At 50.6% G+C, this 25161-nt stretch overlaps 1 protein-coding gene across 3 annotated transcripts in view; it reads left to right on the forward strand.

Moving 5' to 3' along the window:
• The window catches only part of LOC133349539 (glutamate receptor-interacting protein 1-like), a 334917-nt gene that overhangs the window by 163129 nt on the left and 146627 nt on the right, over positions 1 to 25161 (forward strand). For all 3 annotated transcript variants that reach the window (XM_061563083.1, XM_061563082.1, XM_061563084.1), the window contains one exon: positions 749 to 894. In XM_061563083.1, the coding sequence (XP_061419067.1) occupies positions 749 to 894 (146 nt within the window). The remainder of the gene's footprint in view (positions 1 to 748; positions 895 to 25161) is intronic.

Here is a 25161-nt window from a genome sequence, read left to right on the forward strand (position 1 = left end):
AATCTCAGTGCAGTGATGCGGCCCAGCGGCTGTGCGTTCGCCGCTTGTAGTTGCAGAGGTTCGTGGTTAGAATCCAGCGGCCTCCCTGGTTATCACTACCGGTTCAATTATCGTGGCCATACAAAACACCGTCCGCCTCACATTGGACGTTGAAGATCCCCTGTTGTCAGTCGCAAGAGGAGGTCACTGTGTTCCTGGAGTCCACATTTGCTAAATTCGAAAAATTACACCACAAATGACTAAATTGGGATTACATGCGGCAATCATCGCCCCCCCCCCCCCCCCGCCCGCCCCTTCTGGCAGCCTAATCCCCAATTGCAGGCAAAGTGCTGAGTGACTTTGTGCCCACCGGGACAACAGCCGCTGGGGGTGCCCTCTCAAATGTGTTGAGGTGAGATGTGATGCAAGACGCTTGTCGCGTGTACAGCGCTCCGAGATACCCCTCGTCTCTTTCAAAAAAAGTCAACAAAGTTACTATCATACGCAAGAACAGGCCATATGTCTCTGTGTGCAGACACTCTACCAGAGACAAATGGCCTGTGGGGAGCGGTAGTGTAGTGGTTAGCGAGCTGCGCTACGAACCCGGCGACCCGAGTTCGATTTCTGCTCATGGCCTCTCCTAGGTCGACCCAGCCTAAAACGAGTACCTTTTGTGTTGTGTAAACATCGCCGCTATACGGGGAGGGGATCATTGTTCATGGTACACAGAGCGGCCCGTTAATGTTGCGCCGTGTCCCTGTGCAACCAGGAGCGACCAGCTGTGCGTGGGCGACTACCTGCACTCGGTGAACGGGATCCACGTGTCCCGGCTGCGGCACGAGGAGATCGTGAGTCTCCTGCGCAGCATCGGGGAGCGCGCCCTGCTCGAGGTGGAGTACCCCCTGCCCCCGCCCGGTGAGTGCCCTTCTCGTGGATGTTACCCGAACTTAACATTGGAACCGGTAACCAGTGATACACCTCCGATTAGCACGGTTGGCTATGTACGGTGTGAAAGAAGTTCAATCTACATGCATACGATGCTTCGCAAAGAAAATGGTGATACCAAATTTGGGTTCCCAGTTTTAATCAGTTTACATCCATGAATGTATGTATGTTGAACTTATTTCGCGCCGTACATAGCCCACCGTGCTAACCTATCATCGGCTGTCCTGCCACTGTCCCTCATTAAAAGGCCACGGTAACTTGTAGTTCACTCAAAGTCCAACTGTGCATTCTGGGGTACAAAGCAGTGGGACACAGGCACAGAGACACACATATTTCGAGACAGACACTGGGACACAGGGATGGAGACACAGAGAGATACACATATACACACAGAGTTTGTTTCCATTGGTTAACTGGAACAGACCCGTAAAAGTCGATTACTCGCTGGGTGAGTTACCAAAACCGACTGAGGTGAATCAATCGGTTCGACATCCTGGCTCTGCCGCTCCTCGGTGTAACCGGCTCGCTTTCCACGGTTTTCCGTCATATTGTTTTTGATGATGATTTGTTTCAAATTGAAAGAAAAGAGAACAAAGCTGTGGGGACAGAGAACGACGTGAGGACTGCTCGCTTTCAACATTTGCCAAACCCTCATAGCGGTCGCCATGAAGCTGTCGCGCACGCGAGGCCTTCGTCGTGCGCTTGAGCCGGGTGCTGTGCAGTCACATTGTCAGGGCTCATCATTGTTTCTTTCCCCTGTAGAAATCAGTGAGTGAAAATATTTGGTTTATTGCCGGATTGACGTGATTTCGGCTGTAATTCATACGAGGCAATAGCACGCACACACGTGTTATATCAGACCTCGGCGGCATGAGGTTTTTTTCCCTCCCTGTACGTCAAGGTCAGAGCGTCTCCCTTTCTTTAATGACCAGTGGGGGGTGGTGGCACTCGCCTTTGCTGGGGCGCCCTGAGGGAGCGGTGGGAATGCCCCGCTCCTCTGGTGGGTGCGAGTGTCACTCTGTGTAAAGGGGTGGGTTGGGGAGCCTCGTTATAGTCTGCGATGTCCAGCCAGTTGATCCTGCTGGTAGAGCAAATCGGGCTCACGGTTTCAAAGGTCTCGGTGGCCAATTTTCTGACGGGGTCGATAAAACGGGAACCACTTTGTGGGAAATCGACAGTGGTTGTCCTATGGAGAGACTGGCCCAGCTGGAGGAATGTGGAATTTACACAGCTGCCTTGGGAGTGCTACCTGAGAGGGAATGCCATCCTTAATTCTGGTATAAACATGGAGAAACAGATCATTTCTGAATAACCTTCAATTATCATAATGGCCTTCCAGTATAACATTGTACATGAGCATATATTTTTTACAATACAGCCTTAGAACAGTTTTCACTTCATAAAGCCTCATCAACAAGGTGTGGCCTAGTTGACTGTTAGTATATTAACATCTCGCCACAGTGGCGAGATGTTAACTACCTCGCCTGGTAAACAGGAGGTCGTGGGTTCAATCCCGACCCTGACGCCTCTATACTTGGAGTTTGCATGTTCTCCCCATTGTCGAGTGGATTTTTCTCCAGGTCCTCTGGTTTTTACCTTCACATTTAGAATCAACATCACGCGTTCATAGTATTTGGCTGCTACAAATTTCCACGTGATAATTCGTTGGGCTATCATTTGTGGCCAGGTTGCTTCTGAAAAAGGGCTGTATAGCTCAGTGGGTCTTACCTGGTAAAATAAGAATAGTAATGTTATGTGTGGGTACATGCAGACACCCATGAAACATAGCAATAGTATATTATGGGATCTTCTGATTACTTGCAAAAGGTTTCTATTTGCTGTTTGAACATCTTAGCACCGGTTTTATTGCCAGAAAGGGTAAAACCTATTCTCATTAATATCAATAGTAGCTGACAGCCCATTGTTAATTCACTGCTGTGTGTTTGACCATACTTCACCACACTGGTCAATGCGGATTTGTGTGAAGAGAGGAGGGGCCGAGCACCACTCAGTACCACTTGCCACTGGTAACCTTGGACCGGAATGAAACTCAGGTCACCGGGTGTACTGTATATGCAGTACGCTAACCAGTGCACCACCACTCAACCCCCACCCACAAATAATGTGGGAGACAATAATGGCATTGCAGCAGCACACAGCAAATCTCCCAGGGCTTGTTTCCATGCCCCCCCCCCCCCTTAGCCACTGCGAATTAAATTGTCACGGTTGTGAGGCAGTTTGCCTGAATCTTTCCTCTGGGAGTCGACACTGCTGTAATATTGCGGGGCTCTTAGGATATATTAGGAAACCCGAGGTTGAGTGCAGGCGCTCGAGACTTGTGAAAGTTCCGTGCGGATTCCTCATTATGGATTGCAAATTACTCCAAGGCACAAGTTTTTTTTTATGTTTACTGGACACGGGCGGACGCAAAGGCCTGGAATTCAACATGCCCAGCAACTGTTAGCATTCATGACAGTGTTGCAGATAAGGACCACCGCATTCTTCCGGTTTATGAGATGCTTCGGTAGGTAAGATTTTGGAGAGCACTGTTTTTTTTTATAATTGTGACAGACATATTTTAGAAGATTATCATGAACAACTCGATGAAAACACATCTTCTTGAGGATAATGTATTTTGACGGAGGGTCATCTACTGGTTAGACGATTCTGATCTACGAGAGCAGTCTACTTCATCGCAAGGCCCGCGGGCCACTGGCGGCCCCTTGGTGACCTTTCGTGCGGCCCCTGACGTGCGGCCTCCCACAATACACAAATGGTGAAAACACCCCCCATCATCATCGCGCTGCTGTCAAACTCCAATGGTTTCAAATGTGTGGCGGCTCTCACACTGAGTATGTATTATCAGCAAAAGTGGCCCCCCTCTGAAAATTAGTGAAGAATACTGTACTAGATTTAATTCGGTATTTTAGACAACAATGGATTCTCCAGATCCCCAAAGTTTTCTGTAAAATACAGCCGGAGCATACAGTAACACGTTCCCTGAAATGAGCATGATTATTGTAACTTATGAACTCGTGAAAATAGATGTAGGGAGGGATGTTCCAAAGTTGAAGGAACAGAAACATTGTCCTATAATATGGAGGTTTATTTTATATGTCGGCTTTTATGATCAATATTAGGATTGTTTAATAGTGTATTTGAGGTTAGATCATGTCGGTAGATTACCAGTTGTTTTACTAGAACCCTCCACCACTCGACAGAGCTAATCAAATCAAGTTGTCACATCATGGACAAAAATGGCCAGTTCTGATATGTTTTTTAAGACAACCGGAGGATCGATCCCACGACTTCCTGTATACCAGGTGAGGGAGTTAACATCTCACCACCGACGACCAAGGCACACTAATGCACTGGTAGTTGCATAAGAAGCGGTGCGGGAAAGGGAAGCAGGATGATACATCACGAAGGGCTTCCTTGTTCAGTGTCCATTGTCATGGAAAATGGAGCATGTTGCTGCGTGAATGATACACCTGAAGGAGAGAGGTGTTTGACCGCTGTGAGATAATGCTGAGAGTTACCAACTGGAGAAGTGCTTTCAACTTCTTATGGAGCTTCGACACTGCATCAAGTACATCTCATGGAGTACTGGGTTGATCCGAAATGCGATTTAGTAGTAGGTGAGTACCGGAGTTTTAATCATGGTTCCCAACTGGAAAAAGAAAAAAAAAATCTACCTTGCAGCCAACAATCAACGTATCAGTGGTGTACAGTAGCTTGTTGTGAACTGATCAGGGTATTGAAGTGTCCAAGAGCAAGGGCTTTGGCTCCTGCTTGTTGCAGATGCGCAGCGATCATTGGTGCTACAAGGAGTAAGATGAGAAAGGTGGGGGAAGGGGATGTCTACAGTTGGTGAGCGGAAGACAGAAATCCTCTCGACTCGGGCACCCAAACGACTGGTAGGAGTTCCACGGAGAAGGTAGGGCGCGCTAATTACAGCCGGAGCAGAGACAGCTGGCGAGAGCGCTCTTCCATCTCAATCCAAATTTGATGATACATTGTCGATTCTGTATCACAACCCCAATTGCAATTGACATCATATATCGTCGTCTGTTCACATACATTGCACGATAGTCACCCTATATTTGTGCAATTTGTCGTGTTTTATAGCTTAGATTTGTCCTTTGTGTCGTGTTTAATCTGGAGCTAAATTTTCCCGGAGCTGATTTAAGCTGCGGAGTATTATGTTTGCAATATTTTAAATTCCTCATCACGTTATAATGTTGCGTTTAGTTTTTTTGTGCAATTTTTTTCCAAAAATTACATCCTGATCTTTTGAGTTTTCACTGCCTGGCTAAACAGAATCAACTTCAACTCCAAGCAGGGCAGAGAGACCCTTCAGGATGTTTGCAGCAGGAGTCAGTGGTACTTGTGTATGTAGAGTCTGTTATCCTACAATGCGGTAGCTCCGTTCTTGAGGAACACCGCATTATGGAAAAATCGCGTTATAATAAATAATATAGAGAATAAGAACAAGGACTGGATGGCTGAAATGGCGGGAGATGACTGGTGTGGTGTGCGATAAGAATGTCCCAGTTTGGATGAAGGGAAAAGTGTACAAGACGGTGGTGAGGCCGGTGCTGTTGTATGGGGCCGAGTGCTGGGGCACAAGACAAAGGGAGGACCAAGCTGTGGCAGTCACAGAGATGAGGATGTTGCAGTGGATGTTGGGTTCAACAAGGAAGGACAGGTTGAGAAATGAAGAAGTGAGAGGAAGACTCAAGGTGATAGAAATCACAGAGAAGATGATAGAGAGAAAATGATTGGTGTGGTTCAGTCATGTGGAGAGACAGCAGGAAAATGATGTGGGTCAGACAGTCTGCCTCAGCAGAAGACCATGCTTTCCCACCTGATGATGGACGCTTGTGTTGTGCCCGAAACGTCGTGATTTGTTTAATTTTATACCTACGTGACTTTACCGAAAGAACCAAAGAGTTTGGATTCCTGCAGTCACGAAAGCTTCAAATCAAGATTGGAAGGAAAGAGTTCAAGAGGAAGGCAGAAAAAGAGGTGGGGCGATGTGGTGCGATCGGACATGGTGGCCCGAGGAGCGGAATGAGAGATGGCGCAGGGAAGGGCAGCGTGGAGAAGGTTGGCAAGGACAGCGGACCCCACATGAGTGGGACAAACACGTGGAAGAAGATATAATATAAGGGTAAAGCACAGTCTGATATAACACGTGAGATGTGTACGCAGGCTGAGCAAAGACTGAGGCATGTGGGTAGCATCTAGAAGCATCCAGCAGCATCCCGCCTTGTGCGATGCTACACCGAGGCAGCCGTACGACCGCTTATTCTTACTCACGCGACGTAGATCCGTTCACTCAATCGCGTTACATCCAATTCGCGGATGTGAAACAACACGCGGTGTTCTAGAATAACTGACTGTATGCTGAACTTCTTTTGCACCACCGTATGTAGCCAACCGTGCTTTTCGGAAGTTCGAGGAAAGGACAACAAACCAAACACAAGAAGCAGTTCTAAAGAAACTAGTTTTCCATCGAGATTTAAAAGTGCATAGCTCCGGTAGTACTCCCGTGGATGCCTTTCTACGACGAGACACGCATTGACATATTCCACGACTCGACCGATCAGAATAAAGGGAAACTTAGAAATGCAGGGTGATATTAAAACTCTATGTGTGTAATACGTAGACCCTTACTTCGTGATAATCTGGGAGTGTGTGTGTGTGCGTACATATACAATACAATGGCCACCTCATCAGCTCGTCGTCGTGGAGGTCATCCTCCCTTCCCCCCCTATCTCGGTTCCCATCTTTGGATTGCCCAATCGCTTACGCACAATCACGAGCCCCCACCCTCTTGCCCGATGCAGCAACCCCCCCTCCCCCCCTCTCGGCTCTTTATATATAGGACTTGTTTCAGCAGCCTGTCTCTCTCTCACCTGAAGACGATTGCTTGTGTGGCGATCGAAACGTCGTGATCTATTATTTTTTCTACCTACATGACTTTACCGAAAGAACTAAAGAGTATGAATTACTGCAGTCACGAAAGCTTCAAATCTAGATTCCTACATTTTACGTATGATATAAGAAACAATATCCTCTTTTAACAGACGTTCGCATTAGTCAGTTGTAGGGCATTCTAAGTTAATTGTAGAGAAGCAGTGGGGCGATTTAGAGGACAAAATTAGGTGAGGCAGCGCACGGCGTACACCCAGACCACTCAAGTATCGCACCTATAGCACGACACTTAGAACTTAAGAATACACTGTAAATAATATAATCTCACGGTACAGCACAAGCACAACGCGATCACAATTGCGAATGTCTACAATTGAATCTTCCGCTAGCGACATCTCTCGGCAGTGTCCTGAAGCTTCCGTAAACAACAGCAACAATAATAATAGGGTTTTCCCCTTTTTTCTGACAACAAAACTGACACCATTTTACGAGGATTCATGTCTGCATTAACCACAATACTTGCAGTCAAAATGCAAACAAAAAACACACTATGATAATATATGCATTGTCCTTGAAACTGATTGGTCCACACCAAAGGACGGCTTTCCTTTGAGCCTCGACCCAATTGGTGCTCAACCAGAGGACGCCAAAAGGCGTACAGCTCAAAGACAATGCACTACTAACAAGTCGATGAGAAGTGCACGGCAAGATGCCGGATGGCTGTTGGAATGTTTCCGTTCCCCTCACAATTATAACCCAATTATTCTCCTGGTGCCATGTCGCGCACTGAATACATGTGCAGGGTCGGTTGGAGCTCCAGCAGTGCGTCACGATGTTTCAGAGAAAGGAACACCTCCATTTGCACGGCAGTGCAACCTAACATTGTGATTCTCGAAGCTCGAATTTACAAAAATTCAATTATTAACCAAATGCAATGATCGCTCTCGTGTACATTCGTTGACGACCAGGTAGAGACCAATTGTTCGCTCCTCTTGAGTACCCAGTTTACTCAATGGCGGCCGGAACCCCGATTCGAACCCAGCATCTTAAGCATTACTTGCTCGGTGTTCTGATTTTGTATAATCCTCCACCCGCATCAGCCACCCAACCACACCCTCGTGAGAGTGTAAAGCATTTCCGCTGCTTGGAGTCTTCGAGAGGTCTTTGCTTTCGTCTGCAACGCTCACGTTTAAAACATCTCAGAATGTTACCACCATCGCCCCTGCTGCTGCACTGTCCATTGCAAGGGAGCCGCAACCGACCGGGGGCTTGTGGGCGCCGTGGGAGCGATTTGGTGATGCGTGTTTATTTGTGTGCAATCACTGTGCTACCTTCACATACAGCATGGTCCAGGATTAATCAATATTACAGCACGAGTGCTAATTTGGAGAGGAAACCCTCTCTATGCACCATTTCCCTTCAACCTCTACGCTTACCTTCCTGTCGCTATTTGGTCGTTAGGTTTTCAGAAAAACTGGAATTGGCATTTGTTGGCTTCACAGCTTGCTATGTGAAATAAGTTTTGGCCTTTTCATATCGGTGCGTGTGAAAACTTTGCACTTTTACGACGGGATAGGGTAAACAACTTGGGAGATCAGAATCGAATGCAGCAGGAAAGTGTTGCATATTTCATCTGAAAGAGATGTTGAAATGGGTGGAATGCATTATACAGGATGGTAGAGGGTTGGTGTTCAAGGCAGGCTTTGGAGTTGTATGTATGTATGTTTAACTTATTTCGCACCATATGTAGCCATTCGTGCTCATGGGAGGTGTGGGGCAAGAACAACAAACTAAACACAAAAAGCAGCTCTGAAGAAATTAGTTTTCAATATTGATAATTTAAAAGTGCATTGCTCCAGTGACTTCCTAATATCGGAAGTAAGAGCATTCCAGACGGCCGAAGACGTGCATCAGAAAGTGCACGATGCGGTGACCGTCTTTGTTCGATGGCTAGCCAAAAACCACTGCGAGGATGACCGGAGTTTGCGTGATAGTTTATGCTCCTTGTCGACACCAGCAAGGCATTGTGGTAAATTTGTGCCAAGCACTTTGTGTGCAATAAGTGGGACCTTCAAATATTTTCGTTCAGCAACCGGAAGCATATTCGTTCACAGGTCAGCCACCAAGGGAGAGCCGGATATTTTGATATCGTTAAAAGGAGACGTCAGAGGAGAGGAGGTGACTGTTTACCATTTGTGAGATTCTTACAGGAAGAAGGAAGTGATGGAGAGGTATGGTGAAGGGCCGGATTATGACATCTCAAGCTATGTCAAGATTAAGAGGCACAATCGAGGAATGCATGTATATATGTGTCATATCGGAATAAAAATAACAGTTTATGTCAAACTTAAAACTTCATGTATATTTTTTAGTATTTAGAGGCTCCTGATAATGTGAGGCTCTAAGCTGTAGCTTACTTAGCTTACGCCTAAATCCAGCCATGGACTGTGGTGGCATCACTGGCTTTAGCTGTGTTGACCTCTTAACTTCATGATCTAAATCTACACTAATGTGTACTACATATATGTCCAATGTGGTCAGCCTGATTGGTGTTGTATAATAAGAAAAGCTGGGGAACTTCAAAGCTCATCTTTCTTCATGTCCCGCAATCATCTGCTGTGTATCCTTGTAATGTCTCACATAACTCGAGGCAATACGATCATGTAACATAATTTGCGAAAGGGTCTCTTTCATCTCCAAAATAAAATAGCATTTTATTCCATCAAAAATGAGTAGTTTTGAAGTATTCGTTTCGGCAGCATTTGCTTCGTCAGGCAAACATTTATTTTCATCTCTGAGTCTCATCAGCATGGGATGTAGCAGCTTAGCCCAATCTCATTCTCAAGATCCTGAGTTAAAATCTCAGCTTTTGTTGACTTGGCGCATTGCCGTACTGCTTTCGGCATCGGTAAAATGTTCAGGGTACACTACGGACAGATTGGCTATGGCACCAGCACACAGTGTTGTTTGACCACACGACAAGCACCGTAGAATCAGGGATATCTGTGAGCAAGTAAACAGAAAATTCCATCTGATAATACATTTCCACAACACAGAGCCGAGTTCGATGTCTCGAGCCGGAAAATCTCGGCTGTAAGCCCCACATCCAAAAGAGCCTTGCCATCACATTGCAATCGTCCCTTGTCGCTGCATCGCGCTGTTGCTTCACACCTCCAGGACCTGTCTTGGAGCTGTCATCATCCAAGCGTATGTGACCGGTGGCACTGAAGTGAGGTGATGCTTTGCAGCAAGAATCCTCTGTGTGTTATTGCACTGCTGTGGGCTAATGTGCCATGCCTGCACTTACTTTAGGGGCCCCGCGTTACATACTATAATTGGATAAGCATCGCTAAGTTGATTCCAATGTAATTTTACAGCCCATTTTGTTTTATCACATCCGATGCCAAATATATATTTTTTTAAACTCACCAAACGATTTAAAACATCACCAACTATGCTTAACAAAATCTTTGGGACTGATAACAAGGATTTAAGATGATTAATTAAAATAAACTTTAAACCATCTGGCCAAAATTGCCTCGTGTTCTTTTGAGCATTGGGCAGTGCCCATTATGTCTCCATTAATGGTCTGGGAGCCGGTGGTTTATCTCAAGGGGAGGACATATCTCTCAGCACGTTGAAAGTAGCGCTCTACAAATTTGACATGGCCAGTTCATCTATATTTGTGACTGGACTTGCCATCCTGGGGGGTTATATGTAAGCTTAAATTAAAATAATTAAAGTTCACAAACCTTTATTTAATCAAGACCACGGGACATTGCAGGCCAAAGGACATCGAGAGATGCCGATGTTTTTAAATTTCATAATAAAATGTTGTAACGTGATGCTGAGCATTATTCATGCCATTTACTCTCTCGCATTATACTTGGTCGTTGGTAGTTTGAAACTGAATCTCCATCCACGAATGCAATTGGTCTAAATCTTGACTTAAAGCTTTCGTGACTGCAGGAATTCATATTCTTCGGCTCTTTCGATAAAGTCACGTAGATAGGTTCCAAAAATGCATAAAATACACGAAAAAACTATGACGTTTCGATCGCAACACAAGCGATCAACATCAGGTGGAAAAGGGAGGGGAAACCACTAAAGGCAAACTGTTTTAGAGGTTTAAACCTTTAACCACTAAAGGCAAGCTGTTTTAAAGGTTTTAAAGGTTCCCCCCCCCCCTTTTTCCACCTGATAACAATCGCTTGTGTTGCCATCGAAACGTCGTAGTTTTTTCGTTTATTTAATAAAAAAAATTGAACCTATCTAGTGACTTTACCGAAAGACCCGAATAATACAATTGGTCTGCTACCATGTCAATTGTCATGAACCTTGCGGCTCCACTTTGGCCAACATCGCGTGGGTTTTAAGAGCGACTCAGCCGTGTCTCTTAATGATAACATCTGACAGTGCTTTGTCACTCGACATTTGATTTATTGGCGAAGACTGGCAGGCTTATCCTTCACGTTATTACGTTATTAACATAAGTACCCTTCATATGCAATGAGCTTTTATTGTTTAAAAAGAAAGTTCACTTTCTTGAATTGTCATAGACCGCGTGAGTGCGGTGACATTGCCCAATGGTGACATTCTCATCATTGGATGAACATCCTGACAAGTGCCATCATCCACCCTACAGTGAGTCTCTGGTGGATTTCACACGATGTGTTTTGTATCCGATAACGAACTGGACTTCCAAAATAAATCCCATGCCCGCGAAGGGAATCGCACTAAAAGTCCTTGAAGAATAGTTCACAGACTTAATTGTTTTTTTAATTATCATCCACATACACGTATTATTACACTTGTTTACCCGGGAAAGCATCACTGATTCTCTAAACTATTTTTTCAGGAGGATGCTGCCACATTTTGTAGTAGAGGGCAATGTTGCTGCTACGTGTATCCATCCCAGTTGAGTAATTTGCAGGTATTTTTTTTTGCATTTCGATGTTTGGCCAATACCAGTTACATTTTATGGGTTTTTTATTATATATGGGACTAAACCAGGAAACCCACAAACAATGGGGGAGAACATACAAACGCCACGCAGAAAGGTGGCCGAGGAGGGAATCTGTGGGGGCCGTTGGCCCCCGGGGTCCCTCCCGCCTGCATCCCCTATTCCGTTTACGTTACCCCACCTCCCTATTACCCGCTACGGTTTCGCCGGCATTCGAACGCGACGCCCCTACTATTACAGCCTCACGCCGCGCTCCCACGCTGCGAGCATACGTGCGCACATCATCATAAATCAAACGCCGTGCTCGCAGTATAGCCCTGTGCGGCACGTTACCAATGCGCATCCGTATCCAACACGTAACGAACGTATGCGCACTCCCACACACAGCTCTGCGCGGCACTCACTCAACACTGACCACCCACGTTAGGATCGCGCACCTGTATTATACACGTCGTGAACGTGCGCGCACACACATACAGCTCCACACGCGATACCCACTCTTGCGCCGCTCTGCGCCGCGCTGGCCGCTCACGTTATGATCGCGCACCTGGGGTACGCCGATTACGCACGCCGAGAGCTTACGCATACACCGTGCCACACGCGTTCACACTTATAACACGAGATCACACGAGGCCACGATCAGCTATTAATGATTTATTATCCGCTACCTGGAACTAGATGTTAAATCAGTGAGTCGACGAGGCTGGCCTACGCTGATACCTCTATACCTATTCCCGATTTATCTGCTATGATTCTAATTCACCTTCTTACTCACTGTTAAGTGTCCACGGCGGTCCGCTGATCCTTGTGCTAACCGCGTGCCTCGGTGCGTCGCACGGACGTGCGGGTCGCTGGCTCGAGCTGCGTCTGGTCGCCTGGCGCTGGAGTAAGAGAGCGATTTCCCCTCTGCGCCCCTCTATTTATCCTCCCTACCTCAAAGGGGATGCTGCGCTGAACAATGGGCTCGCGCACCTCGAGTGCGCGCACGGCGGTTCCGGGCGCTTTTGATATGCTAATCAGTGAGCGGCGTACATCCTAATTAATCCCTTACCCTCCCTAACAATGGGGCCTGCGCGCTCAAGCGTAATTATCCCAACCCTCCATGACTATACGCAACAGCTCCTGCGGTCCCGCTATTCATGCTGTCCCGTCCCTCCCCTGCTTGCCCTGTCGACCCGTGGGGGTGTGTGTGGGGGAAAATGCGCCTCAAACGCGGTGGCCGAATGCCCCACGCCGCGACCACACCATATTAAGGCCGGTCGCAGCGCCGCGGCGCAACGTAGCACGGGGGAGGTCGTCCAATTCCCTGATCGCCGGAAACCGTGAGAGTTAATCCCGATAAGGGTTTCTCGGATAAAAACCGGTCGGCCGGGTGACCTCCCCTCGGAGCTCTATGGGGGGGGGAGAAATGAGTGCGGGTGTGTTCATGTGAGGTGAGGTGAGGGGGACGCGGGGTCGGCTCCGTTGCTTGGTGGTGGCGAAGTCGGGGATTTGGCGCCTGCCGAACGGCTTCGCGGCGGCGGCATCACATAGCCCCCCGAGGTGCCAGTCCCCGTCCCGGGTTGACTGGAGCACCTCGCTTGGGCCGCGCCCACGAGGAAACGTTGCGGGGTCCGGGGGATCCGTCCGGACCTGGTGGTTGGTCTCGGGGCGGGTGGCTCCGTCCTCTGTAGCTCCTGCGGCGGTCTCCTCCTCCACTCCAGCGGCTCTCCCCGTCCTCCGGCACCTGTGGGCTGGGGCACAAACTCAGCAGCGGAAGGGTTTAGCGGCCGTCGTCCGCGCCGTCTCCGGACTGGATCGGGGCGTCTCGGGGGCCCGGCGGGGCCCATGTAGTGTGCGAGGCCCCCCAACACGAGGGGTGCGGGTACTCCGGGATTTCGGGCCCTTCGGGTGACGGGGTTCTCTCTCGCCGGGGCTGCTTTCCATGGTTTTAAGCGGCGGACATTGACCACCGTCTCTCGACCCCCCTCCCCGCCATACATTAGTACCATCCAGGGGGAGATCTGCCGCACCACGGTCCAGGGTCCCCGCCAGTAGGTCGTCAGTTTCCCCACCTGCCCGGCCCCGACGCGAGGGGTGTGTAGCCACACCTTAGCGCCTGTCAGGAATAAGGGGGGTTCCATGCGGGGTCGGGTGCCCTGTTCCTGCCGCCGATGCGCGGCTTCCCCTTGCGGGTATGCTCGGCCTCGGGCTTCTCGCAGGGTCTCCAACAGGTGTTCCACGGGGCGGCTTCCCTCCTCCGGCTGGGGGGGAGGGACGCCGAATAGCAGATCTGCGGGTAAACGAGACTCGCGGCCGAACATCATTTAAAACGGGGTTTGTCCCGTCGACGTGTGTACGGTGGTGGCGTAGGCGAAAAGGGCGTAGGGGAGGTGTTCATCCCGATCCCGTTGATTTGCGGCCGCCATACGTTTGAGTTTCCCCGCTAAGGTCTGATTCATGCGCTCCACCATACCGTTCACCTGGGGGTGGTACGCTGTGGTTCGGTCCTTCTGGATTCTGAACTCTCGGCACAGTGCCTGGAACAACTCGGCCTCGAACTCGCTACCCTGGTCGGTGAGGACTCGTTCTGGGATCCCGTGCTTAAGTACGTAGTGTTCCACAAATGCCCGGGCCACCACCAAGGCCGTTTTATCAGGGATGGCCACTGCCACGGGGTAGCGGGTGAAATACTCTACTGCGACTAGGATATATCGGTTGCCTCGATGGGATCGCGGGAATAGCCCCTGTAGGTCGATCCCGACCAGCTGATTCGTGCGGCTGACGCGGAACGGCCTTAGGGGTACCTGGTATTGTGCCGGTTTCGGCCCGTACTGCTGACAGGCGCGGCAGCCCTGTACCCAGGCCACCACGTCTTGTGCCAATTTGGGCCAGAGATACTGGCGACGCAGGGTCTCTCGAGTACGTCGTTCCCCATCGTGGCCCCCGAGTGGGTGGTCATGCACCAGCCGTAGCAGCTGGGGTCGCACCTGGGCAGGAACACAGATGCACCCCGGCTGGCCGGCCTCGGTTAACTCCCGTACCACTCCGTTCTGCACACACAACCGGGCATACAAACCGCTCCAGGGTCCTGTTAGGGCGCTCTTTTCCTCCCACAGTGCCGCCTCCACTGCCGCCAGATCCGGATCTCGCTGCTGGGTCTGTCTCAGCTGCTCGTCGTTTAGGCCCGGGAAGGCGCAGCCGACGTCCTCCTGGATCCGTCCGATTGGGTCCCGAGCCGCGGGTCCCGCGCTTGCCGGGCGGTCGACGGGATCCTCAGTGCCACCTGTGAGGGTCTCTGTGGCGCACACTGCACTCTCTCTCGCTGGGGGGGGGTCAGTGGCCGTGGCCTCTCGGGGGTCCGTTGCCTGCCGGCAGCGTCCCCCCGTGAAACACGGGCAGGCCTCCTCCGCCCTCGTCTCGGCGTACACCGTGGGTCGCCTCGACAAGGCGTCCGCGTTTGCATGCGTCCGGCCAGCCCGATACTCGATTTGCAGGTTGTACTCCTGCAACTGCGCCAACCACCGGGCCATCTGCCCCCGCGGCTCCTTGAATGTAAGAAGAAACTGCAGAGCATAATGGTCAGTGTGTACGCGACATCTCCTGCCGTACAAATACAGCCGGAACTGTTTGCATGCGAAAATCACGGCGTACAACTCTTGGCGGGTCACGCAATAGTTCAGCTCGGCCCCACTCAAGGTCCGGCTGGCGTACGCGATGACTCGTTCCGTCCCATCCTGTACCTGTGACAACACCGCGCCCAGCCCGCTGCTGCAGGCGTCGGTGTCCAAAATAAAATCGGTGGTAAAATCGGGGAAAGCGAGGGTGGGGGCGTGGGTGAGGTGATCTTTGAGAGTGGTGAAGGCCGTCTGGCAGGCCCCCGTCCACTGGTAGGGGTGCTTAGGGGAGGTGAGTTGGGTGAGAGGGCGTGCAATCTCGCTGAATCCCTTTACAAATCGACGATAATAGGTGGCGAGCCCCAAAAATGATCTGATCTCCGTCAGATTCCTTGGCCGTGGCCACTCCACTACGGCGCGTACCTTCTCCGGATCAGTGTGCACGCCTGCCTCGCTGACGCGATGCCCGAGGTACCCCACCTCGCGTTGTGCGATGTAACACTTACGTGGCTTGAGCTTGAGATGAGCCGCTCGCAGTCGCTGGAACACCTCTCGAAGCCTGGACCAATGCTCAGACAAAGATCTATTGAACACTATCACATCGTCCAAGTAAATCAGGCACTGTTCCCATTGCAAGCCCCGCATCACCAACTCCATCAGCCGCTGGAACGTCGCAGGCGCATTGGTGAGTCCGAACGGGAGTACTTGAAACTCGAATAGCCCCATCGGGGTGGTGAATGCGGTTTTCGGCCGATCCTCCTCCGCCATCTCCACCTGCCAGTACCCGGACGCGAGATCGAGGGTGGAAAAATATCGCGCTCCGGCGAGGCTGTCGAAGGTGTCGTCGATGCGGGGTATGGGGAAGGCATCGCCGAGCGTGACTGCATTTAGTTTACGGTAATCGACGCAGAACCGGGTTGACCCATCCTTTTTCGTTACTAGTACCACTGGGGCTGACCAGGGGCTCGCCGAGGGCTGAATTATGTTATCGCGAAGCATGTCCCCAACCGCCTCTTTGATCTGGGTGCGTTCGGGTGCGCCCACTCGGTACGCAGGGAGTTTGATGGGTCGGGCTGCACCGGTGTCAATTTGGTGCTTAACAAGGTCGGTCCGACCCACGTCCGAGTCGTGTTCGCTGAACACGTCGGCATACTCCCGCAGTAACTCGCGCAGCCGATCGGCCTCTCCCTTAGGTAAGTCCGCCCATGGTACATGTAACGCGTCGAGCAGGGGAACGACCTCGGCTCGGGGAGTCGGGCCGACTCGCCAGGCCAGATCCTGCTCACCCTGAGGACGACCGGGGTCCTCAGCCCAGAGTGCGAACACCGAGTCGTTAGAGTGGCGTGTGTGCAGGGGGTGTACTGTGGCTATCGGGGTGCGCCGTCGCAGTATCGCTGGGGTATTGTGGGGGTTAAACATCCGCATAAACAATCGGTCCCCATCTGCGTTTACCAACGTGGCGGATCCCACAACCCCATACCGTTTTGCCAACTCCGGGTGAGGAGTTAGCATTACCTCCCCTGATGGTCGGAGCGCGGGGTCGGTGGGGGATGTTGCCACCGGCACCAGAATCTCGGTGAGCGGGCCGATGGAGACTGCCGTCGCCAGGATAGCGGCCACAGGTGCAAAGCGGCGGCGCGTTGGTTCTCGTCCCAGGAACGGTATCCGCTCGCCGTTGCTCTCCATGGTGGCGCATCGCTGGCGGGGTTGCACGTTGAGTCCCAACCGTTCTAGGAGGTCGGTGCCTGCGATACACTCGTGACACAAAGCACTCGACACGTAGAACTCCTGCGTGCACACCTGGCTGCCTATGCGGACCTCTAGGGTGGCTCTCCCCAGCAGCCCCATTCCGGCTCCGCTCGCAGTGTGCAGCGCGCGGTCCGGGGCCTGCAGGTGACGCACGTCGACCCCGATCGCGCTGCAGTGCGCTGCGCTCACGAGCGAGGCCACCGCCCCCGTGTCCAGCAGGATTCGGGTACGTACTCCGTTTACCTCCCCTTCCACCAGCGACGTGGCCCCCGTGATCCCCGCCACCAGCTCCCGTAGCCAGTTGCCAGGAGTCACCGTTTCTGTGGGCGTTGTTGCTGGAACCTGTGTGGAGATCACTCGCTCGCCATTATTCTCACAGCTTGTTTGTGTCGGGGCTACGTCGATTTCACCCCCCGGTGGTCCCCTCTCTAGGGGGGCCTTAGTGTTTGACCTTAGCTCTTGTCTAGCTCGGGCGACCTGAGGACAGTCCCTCCTGAGATGCCCTCGCCGATCGCACACATAACACGCCCGGGGAGGGGTGGCGGCTCCGTAGTGGGCTCTCTGCCCACTCCCTCCTCCCCCAGTGCGCAGTTGTTCCAAATCGGACTCTAATTGGGACACCCTCCCGGCTAGTCCCCCTACTGTTTAGCGTAGTTCACCCATCTCAGACTGGAGGGTCTTCATATTTTTATTTGCTTCCTCGCGTATATCTCCTATGCCGGTCTGTAGCCCGGCTACCCAACCCGGGGTCGTCTCGCTGGGTCTCTGTGGCCCTCTTTCCCGGCCCCTTACCGTCCTCGCGAGCTCCTGTTCCTCCTCGTCTTCCGAGAGCAGGCTCGCAATGGCGCGCTCTCGTCCCAGCCCCCGGAGCTGCGCGCGTTCGCTGTGAATTCTTTCACACTTACGTGCGCGCTCGACAAGGGCGTTAAAGGGAAGACGTGGGCAGCTCACGTCTGGCTGCCACCACGCCGTGCGAGACAGGTACCGCTGGATTTTCTCGGCGGCCAGTTCCTCAATAACATCAGTTGCGTACCCCGGGCGTGCGATCTTTGTTAACTCGCGCACATCCTCGGCGTAATCACGTAAATCCTCGCCAGGTTGGCGACGGCGCGCCTCTAAGGCCGATTTTGCTTCCTCCTTGTCACGCGTGCCAAAACGCTGATCGAGTCGGCGCATCAGCTCCTCTAGCTGTGTCTGTGCGCTCGCGGGTAACGCTTCTACAAAATCGGCTGCCCGCCCATCAAGATTCATATTAAGTTGACGTACTGCCTGCGCATCCGTCCATCCATTAATTTCCTTGGCCCCTAAGAGATTGCGGGCGAATGCCTTCCACGAAGGGGCCCCCCGGCCGGTAAATATTAGTCTTATTTTAGCGTGAGGTAACGCGGGGGTCCATCCCACTTCTGACACCAATTTGTGGGGGCCGTTGGCCCCCGGGGTCCCTCCCGCCTGCATCCCCTATTCCGTTTACGTTACCCCACCTCCCTATTACCCGCTACGGTTTCGCCGGCATTCGAACGCGACGCCCCTACTATTACAGCCTCACGCCGCGCTCCCACGCTGCGAGCATACGTGCGCACATCATCATCAATCAAACGCCGTGCTCGCAGTATAGCCCTGTGCGGCACGTTACCAATGCGCATCCGTATCCGACACGTAACGAACGTATGCGCACTCCCACACACAGCTCTGCGCGGCACTCACTCAACACTGACCACCCACGTTAGGATCGCGCACCTGTATTATACACGTCGTGAACGTGCGCGCACACACATACAGCTCCACACGCGATACCCACTCTTGCGCCGCTCTGCACCGCGCTGGCCGCTCACGTTATGATCGCGCACCTGGGGTACGCCGATTACGCACGCCGAGAGCTTACGCATACACCGTGCCACACGCGTTCACACTTATAACACGAGATCACACGAGGCCACGATCAGCTATTAATGATTTATTATCCGCTACCTGGAACTAGATGTTAAATCAGTGAGTCGACGAGGCTGGCCTACGCTGATACCTCTATACCTATTCCCGATTTATCTGCTATGATTCTAATTCACCTTCTTACTCACTGTTAAGTGTCCACGGCGGTCCGCTGATCCTTGTGCTAACCGCGTGCCTCGGTGCGTCGCACGAACGTCCGGGTCGCTGGCTCGAGCTGCGTCTGGTCGCCTGGCGCTGGAGTAAGAGAGCGATTTCCCCTCTGCGCCCCTCTATTTATCCTCCCTACCTCAAAGGGGATGCTGCGCTGAACAATGGGCTCGCGCACCTCGAGTGCGCGCACGGCGGTTCCGGGCGCTTTTGATATGCTAATCAGTGAGTGGCGTTGGCGGCGTACATCCTAATTAATCCCTTACCCTCCCTAACAATGGGGCCTGCGCGCTCAAGCGTAATTATCCCAACTCTCCATGACTATACGCAACAGCTCCTGCGGTCCCGCTATTCATGCTGTCCCGTCCCTCCCTTGCTTGCCCCGTCGACCCGTGGGGGTGTGTGTGGGGGGAAATGCGCCTCAACCGCGGTGGCCGAATGCCCCATGCCGCGACCACACCATATTAAGGCCGGTCGCAGCGCCGCGGCGCAACGTAGCACGGGGGAGGTCATCCAATTCCCTGATCGCCGGAAACCGTGAGAGTTAATCCCGATAAGGGTTTCTCGGATAAAAACCGGTCGGCCAGGTGACCTCCCCTCGGAGCTCTATGGGGGGGGGAGAAATGAGTGTGGGTGTGTTCATGTGAGGTGAGGTGAGGGGGACGCGGGGTCGGCTCCGTTGCTTGGTGGTGGCGAGGTCGGGGATTTGGCGCCTGCCGAACGGCTTCGCGGCGGCGGCATGACAAATCAAACCCGGGACCTTCTTGCTGTGAGGCACGAATGTCATCACTGCCAAGCTGCCGCCCCGAGTTTAGAAATGTGGGGCATGAAGGCAGCAGGAGGCTCATCATCAAATGCATTCCGTTTCCTTCTGGACATTTGTTGGGCTCTCGACTAGAGCTTTGTGTTGGCAGAGGTGCACAAGCACAAATCAAACCACTCACCGGGCTTCCGTCCTCAGCACTGCCTTGTGATGCAACATTTAACGATAGGTTGACGTTTTGGTACGTGGCCCTTCTTCAGGGCAGAGAGGAAGAGCACAAGCATTGACTTCGACTTAGAGCCTGCACTTTACAATGTGGTGCTCTTAAAATCCTTTGACGAACGTTGACACAAAACGACGTGAATAAACGTACGAGCGGATGTTGACAGAGATGCACATGGATGAGGGCCGCCCCATGCCGTGCGAATAATGGGAGTTATTTGACCATACCTCACCACGCTGATCAATGCGGGTGTGTGGATTTTGCCACACTGCCCCCAATGCTGCCCATGAGGTATGTATGGACATGTATGTATGTTTAACTTCTTTTGCACTGTGCTAATCGGAGGTGTGGAGTAAGGACAACAAGCTAAACACAAAATGCAGTTCTAATGAAAATGAGTTTGCAATCGAGATGTTTTAAAAGTGCATAGCTCCAGTGGCTTCCTAATATATGTCGGAAGGAAGAGCATTCCAGACGGCTGCAGAAACGCATATGAGGTAACCCTGCAGCAGCCTATAACTCGTGCTGGATGTGCCGCCCATCTAAGCACTGACAAGTTTGTAATTATTCCAGGTGATTTGGCCACGGGCTTCCTAGCAGATAGTCATTGACGATGTTAGACGACGCCTTTTATGTTTATAGTGCAAATTATCACACAAATAATAGGGCATTTTCTGCTCAATTGATGACTTGGTTTTTCACCACTTTTCTCGCCAGATTATCACATTCACCGTGGCAAGCAACATGTGTGTGTCTGTGCGTGTGTGTTGTGCGTGTGTGCATGTGTGTCGTGGTTTTTCACCACTTTTCTCGCCAGATTATCACATTCACCGTGGCAAGCAACATGTGTGTGTCTGTGCGTGTGTGTTGTGCGTGTGTGCATGTGTGTCGTGCGTGGGAGCGGTAGTGTAGCGGTTAGCGCGCTGTGCTATGAACCCGGCGATCCGGGTTCGATTCCCGCTCACGGCCAACACCAATGACGATTAGCTGAACCGGTACAGGGCCTCCCCTAGATCGACTCAGCCTCAAATGAGTACCTGGTGTGATGTGTAAACATCGCCACTGGGGAGACAAAGGCGGTCGGGCGTGGTGCTAGCCACCCACCCCCTCGTGTGCCGTTGCAGCCTTCATAGGTGCTTTGTCTTGTGCGTGTGGGGAGTGTGGGGAGTGTAGCGGTCAGCGCACTGCAATACGAACCCAACGACCTCCGGTTCGATTCTCACTCACAACCAATATCAGTGAGGAATATTTTTCACCGGTCCTGGGGCCCTCCATGATGTTGACTCAGCCTTGAAGGATTATTTGCTGCAAGTTTTAAACATCGGTGCTTGGGTCCAATACGATCTAGGCGTGGGGTTGGTGCTCCGTGCCGGCCTTCATAGGAGCTCGCCAACAGTACTTGCCCCAACACCCTGTTAAGGGCTATACAGGGGATCTTTGTATTTGTGCGTGAAGTGGTGCGGTAATCAGTGCACCACGCTTTGGCCACGCTTATTGCCTGGGATCATTCCTGACCACATATCAGTGCTGGGGAGCTCTCCGACGTGTTTCTGGGTTGTGCCCTGCATTGTTGGGCATGACGTCCGACGTTTTTGCTCCGCCACGGAAAACTCTGCAGTGCGACCAACAAAAACCCTACGCTCTAGTATCATTCGTATGCAATATCTGAACCTATCCCGGACCCCGACTCGGCCTTAAATGAAAACTGGAGAGAGCCAAGAGCGAGGAGCGGTGCATGCCACCGCCGTCCACCTCTTGCGCCGGACGGGCCTTTAATAGGCTTCACTCAGCACGCTTGCCCCGAGCGTGGCGAAGCAAATCTCTTTGTGCAGTTCCGTGGGTTTCGTGGGTAAATCCTACGGCACCCGCTTTTCCGAATGCGAGAAGACACTGCCCAAGTGGGTGATACAATTACCTGAGTAATCATTTGACAGATTTTTCCACGAGAATCCTTGTGTTCTGGGTGAGAGAGCCAGAGACGACGGGCCTCTGTGGTCACGTAGTGCATCACTCGGTCGCCCCATGGTCCACCGTAAATTTCTTCCACTTCTGTCTCCGGTCAAGTGCGTTGCGTGCGTTGTATTGATTTGAGCTGAATGGGAATTGGGGTGTCTGGAAGAAGATGAGAGGCTCTCACTGCGCCACTCCCTCGTCCGTTTTGCTCCAGAGCCAGACGAACGAACACAGTAAGGCACAGGGCAAGCTGCACCGTGGGCAGCGTTACCAGTGCTGTGTTTACTGTGATCGGATTAGCCAAAGCAAGTGCTAGTATTCCTGTATTCTCACGCTGCATTTAATGTGGTGCGAGATTAGCCTAATGCGGAACGTTATAGTTGATTACTTTTATCATTCCTAGAATCATTGGGTGTTTTTAAATATTCCAAAGATAAAAGGGGGAAATTTTCATATTGGCAGATTGGGCTGAATGAGACCTAACAGCAGCCAATTCAAATTGGTAATGCTCTAAACTATGCAATAATGTTAACCTCGTGTGTGAAGAAACCAGGCACCTGTTTTTTTTTTATAACCCATATCAACAGTCACAGCAGAGGACATGTACACATGCAAGTAAGGTCAACATATCTTGGGATTCCATGAAAAAAAATAGATTTTAAATATTCTTGGGTCTTTTGGTAAAGTCACGTAAATAGGTTCAAAGAAAATAACAAAAAAAACGACGTTTCGATCGCAACACAAGCGGTCGTCTTCAGGAAAAGTGGGATTAGCTTCTAATGCAAACTGTTTATAAGAGGTTTGAAATGGGCGTAGCCCAAATGTCATCAGCGAATAATAATGTAAGTAATGAGCAGCCAACCCGAAAGTGGTTGGTTTTCCACCAATCAAAGGGCTGCCAGTTAAAAAAATTAACATGTTAAAGAGAGATTAACATGTTAATGGAAGATCGCAGAGCCGCAACCAAGGGGTCGGCGTGCAAAGTGACTGTGCTAGTGTGAACCCTGTGAAAGCGCAAGTTTGAAATGGGAGTAAAGCACAACTAACATCGGAAGGTGGTAGGATGGGAACATCATCGCCAATTATGATTTAAACTGGTTGATACCATCCTTCTAATAATTGCTCAGTTTGTACTCATCTTCTCGGTTGAAATTGTGTCTGTGTCTATATATATGGATGGCTTCATGAACGAATCTTTGTTTATAGCTAGTGGGCTTGCAAAGTACCTTCGTCTTAGATAAATCAATTTCGTGTGAGCCCACCGCATTCAAACAATGATCAGCCACGGCCGAGGTATTGGTCCTGTCGTGTTTCAGATCTGCCTTATGTTCACGAAACTGTCCGAGACATGTCGCTGAGTTTCCCCAATGTAAGTACTGCTGCAGACACAACTTAGTTTGTAGACGCCGGGGTATTGCATGTCAGGGATCACATCCTTCACAGATGGGATCAGATCACGAATTGTATGTACTGTGTTGAATTGAACCTGGATCTTGTGTTTGCTCATGATTTTGGAAATCTTTTTAGTGACCCCTGCTATGTATGGCAAGGTGATGGTTTTGATTGGGTTCTCAGATAGTTCTTTCCGAACGGTTGGGGTTATAGCTTTACAGATTGTGTAGTCTGAATATCCATTCATCTTGAGAGCTTGGTGTACGTGTTCCAGTTCAGTGGCTAGGTGATGACGGTCGGAAATACATCGAGTTCTATAGTGTAGACTTTTGATGAGGGAATTCTTCTGGGATGGTTGTTGGTGGGAGTCAGGTTTTAGGTAGATATCCGTAAACTAACGAGCAAATCACCTGGACATGGTGTGATGGCAGCCCTCAACATCGTTCATGATCCAGATGAGTGGAGACTGTTAATTTATTCATCGAAGATCAGTCTTAAAGCTGTTTTGCTGCATAATGGCAATGTTTTGCCATCAATTCCAGTTGGTAATGCAGTCCATATGAAGGAAATCTATGACAACATGAAACAACTTTTGAGGTGCATAAACTATGACCAACATCAGTGGCAGCTTTGTGGCGATTTGAAGGTTGTTGCTTTCTTGCTTGATCTGCAGACTGGATACACAAAGTGCCGCTGTTTTATCTGCGTAATGGGATAGTCGTGCGAGAGATTCCCACTACATCAAGATAGATTGGCCACTCCGACAGTCATTGGAGCCTGGGAGAAAAGGTGTTCAGCATCCACCGCTTGTTGAATCAAGGAAGATTGTGTTACCACCCTTGCACATCAAGCTGGGTCTGATGAAGAACTTTGTCAAAGCCATGGACAAAACACAAGCAGCTTTCAAGTACGTCCGTGGAAAATGTCCAAGGTTAAGTGAAGCTAAGATGAAGGAAGGTGTCTTTGTTGGTCCTCAGATTCGTGAACTTCTTCGAGATGATGCATTTGACAGTGCACTGCGTGGCAAGGAAAAGACGGCATGGAAAGCCTTCCAGTTAGTGGCAGCGAATTTTCTCGGAAACAACAAGGCAGACAACTAGAGGTAGTTGTTGGGAAACCTCCTCAAGGTATATAAAATTCTTGGTTGCAACATGTCACTAAAGAAACATTTTTTGCACTCTCATCTTTATTTTTCCCACCGAACTGCGGAGCAGTGAGCTACGAGCATGGCGAGCGATGTCACCAGGACATTGCAACAATGGAGACACGCTATCAGGGCAAATGGAGCCCATCAATGCTTGCAGACTATTACGGGACAGTAACAAGAGATGCTCCATTTAATGAATACAAGAGACAAGCCAAGAAGTGCCGAGTAGACACTGAATGAGGACTCAACTATGTACTTATACATACATATTAGTTTTTTGCCTTTTGTTGCATAATACATTTTATATTTATATATCCCTTTTGCTGATTTTTAAAGTGTTACATGAACAGGAAAGGTGACATGTTATCATGTAAAGCAACCTGAAACAAATGAAAAAACTGAGGTTTTCAATTTATG

Source organism: Lethenteron reissneri, chromosome 30 (genome assembly GCF_015708825.2).
Source record: "Lethenteron reissneri isolate LAM-NWPU_2019-01 chromosome 30, ASM1570882v1, whole genome shotgun sequence".
NCBI classification, from domain to species: domain Eukaryota; kingdom Metazoa; phylum Chordata; class Hyperoartia; order Petromyzontiformes; family Petromyzontidae; genus Lethenteron; species Lethenteron reissneri.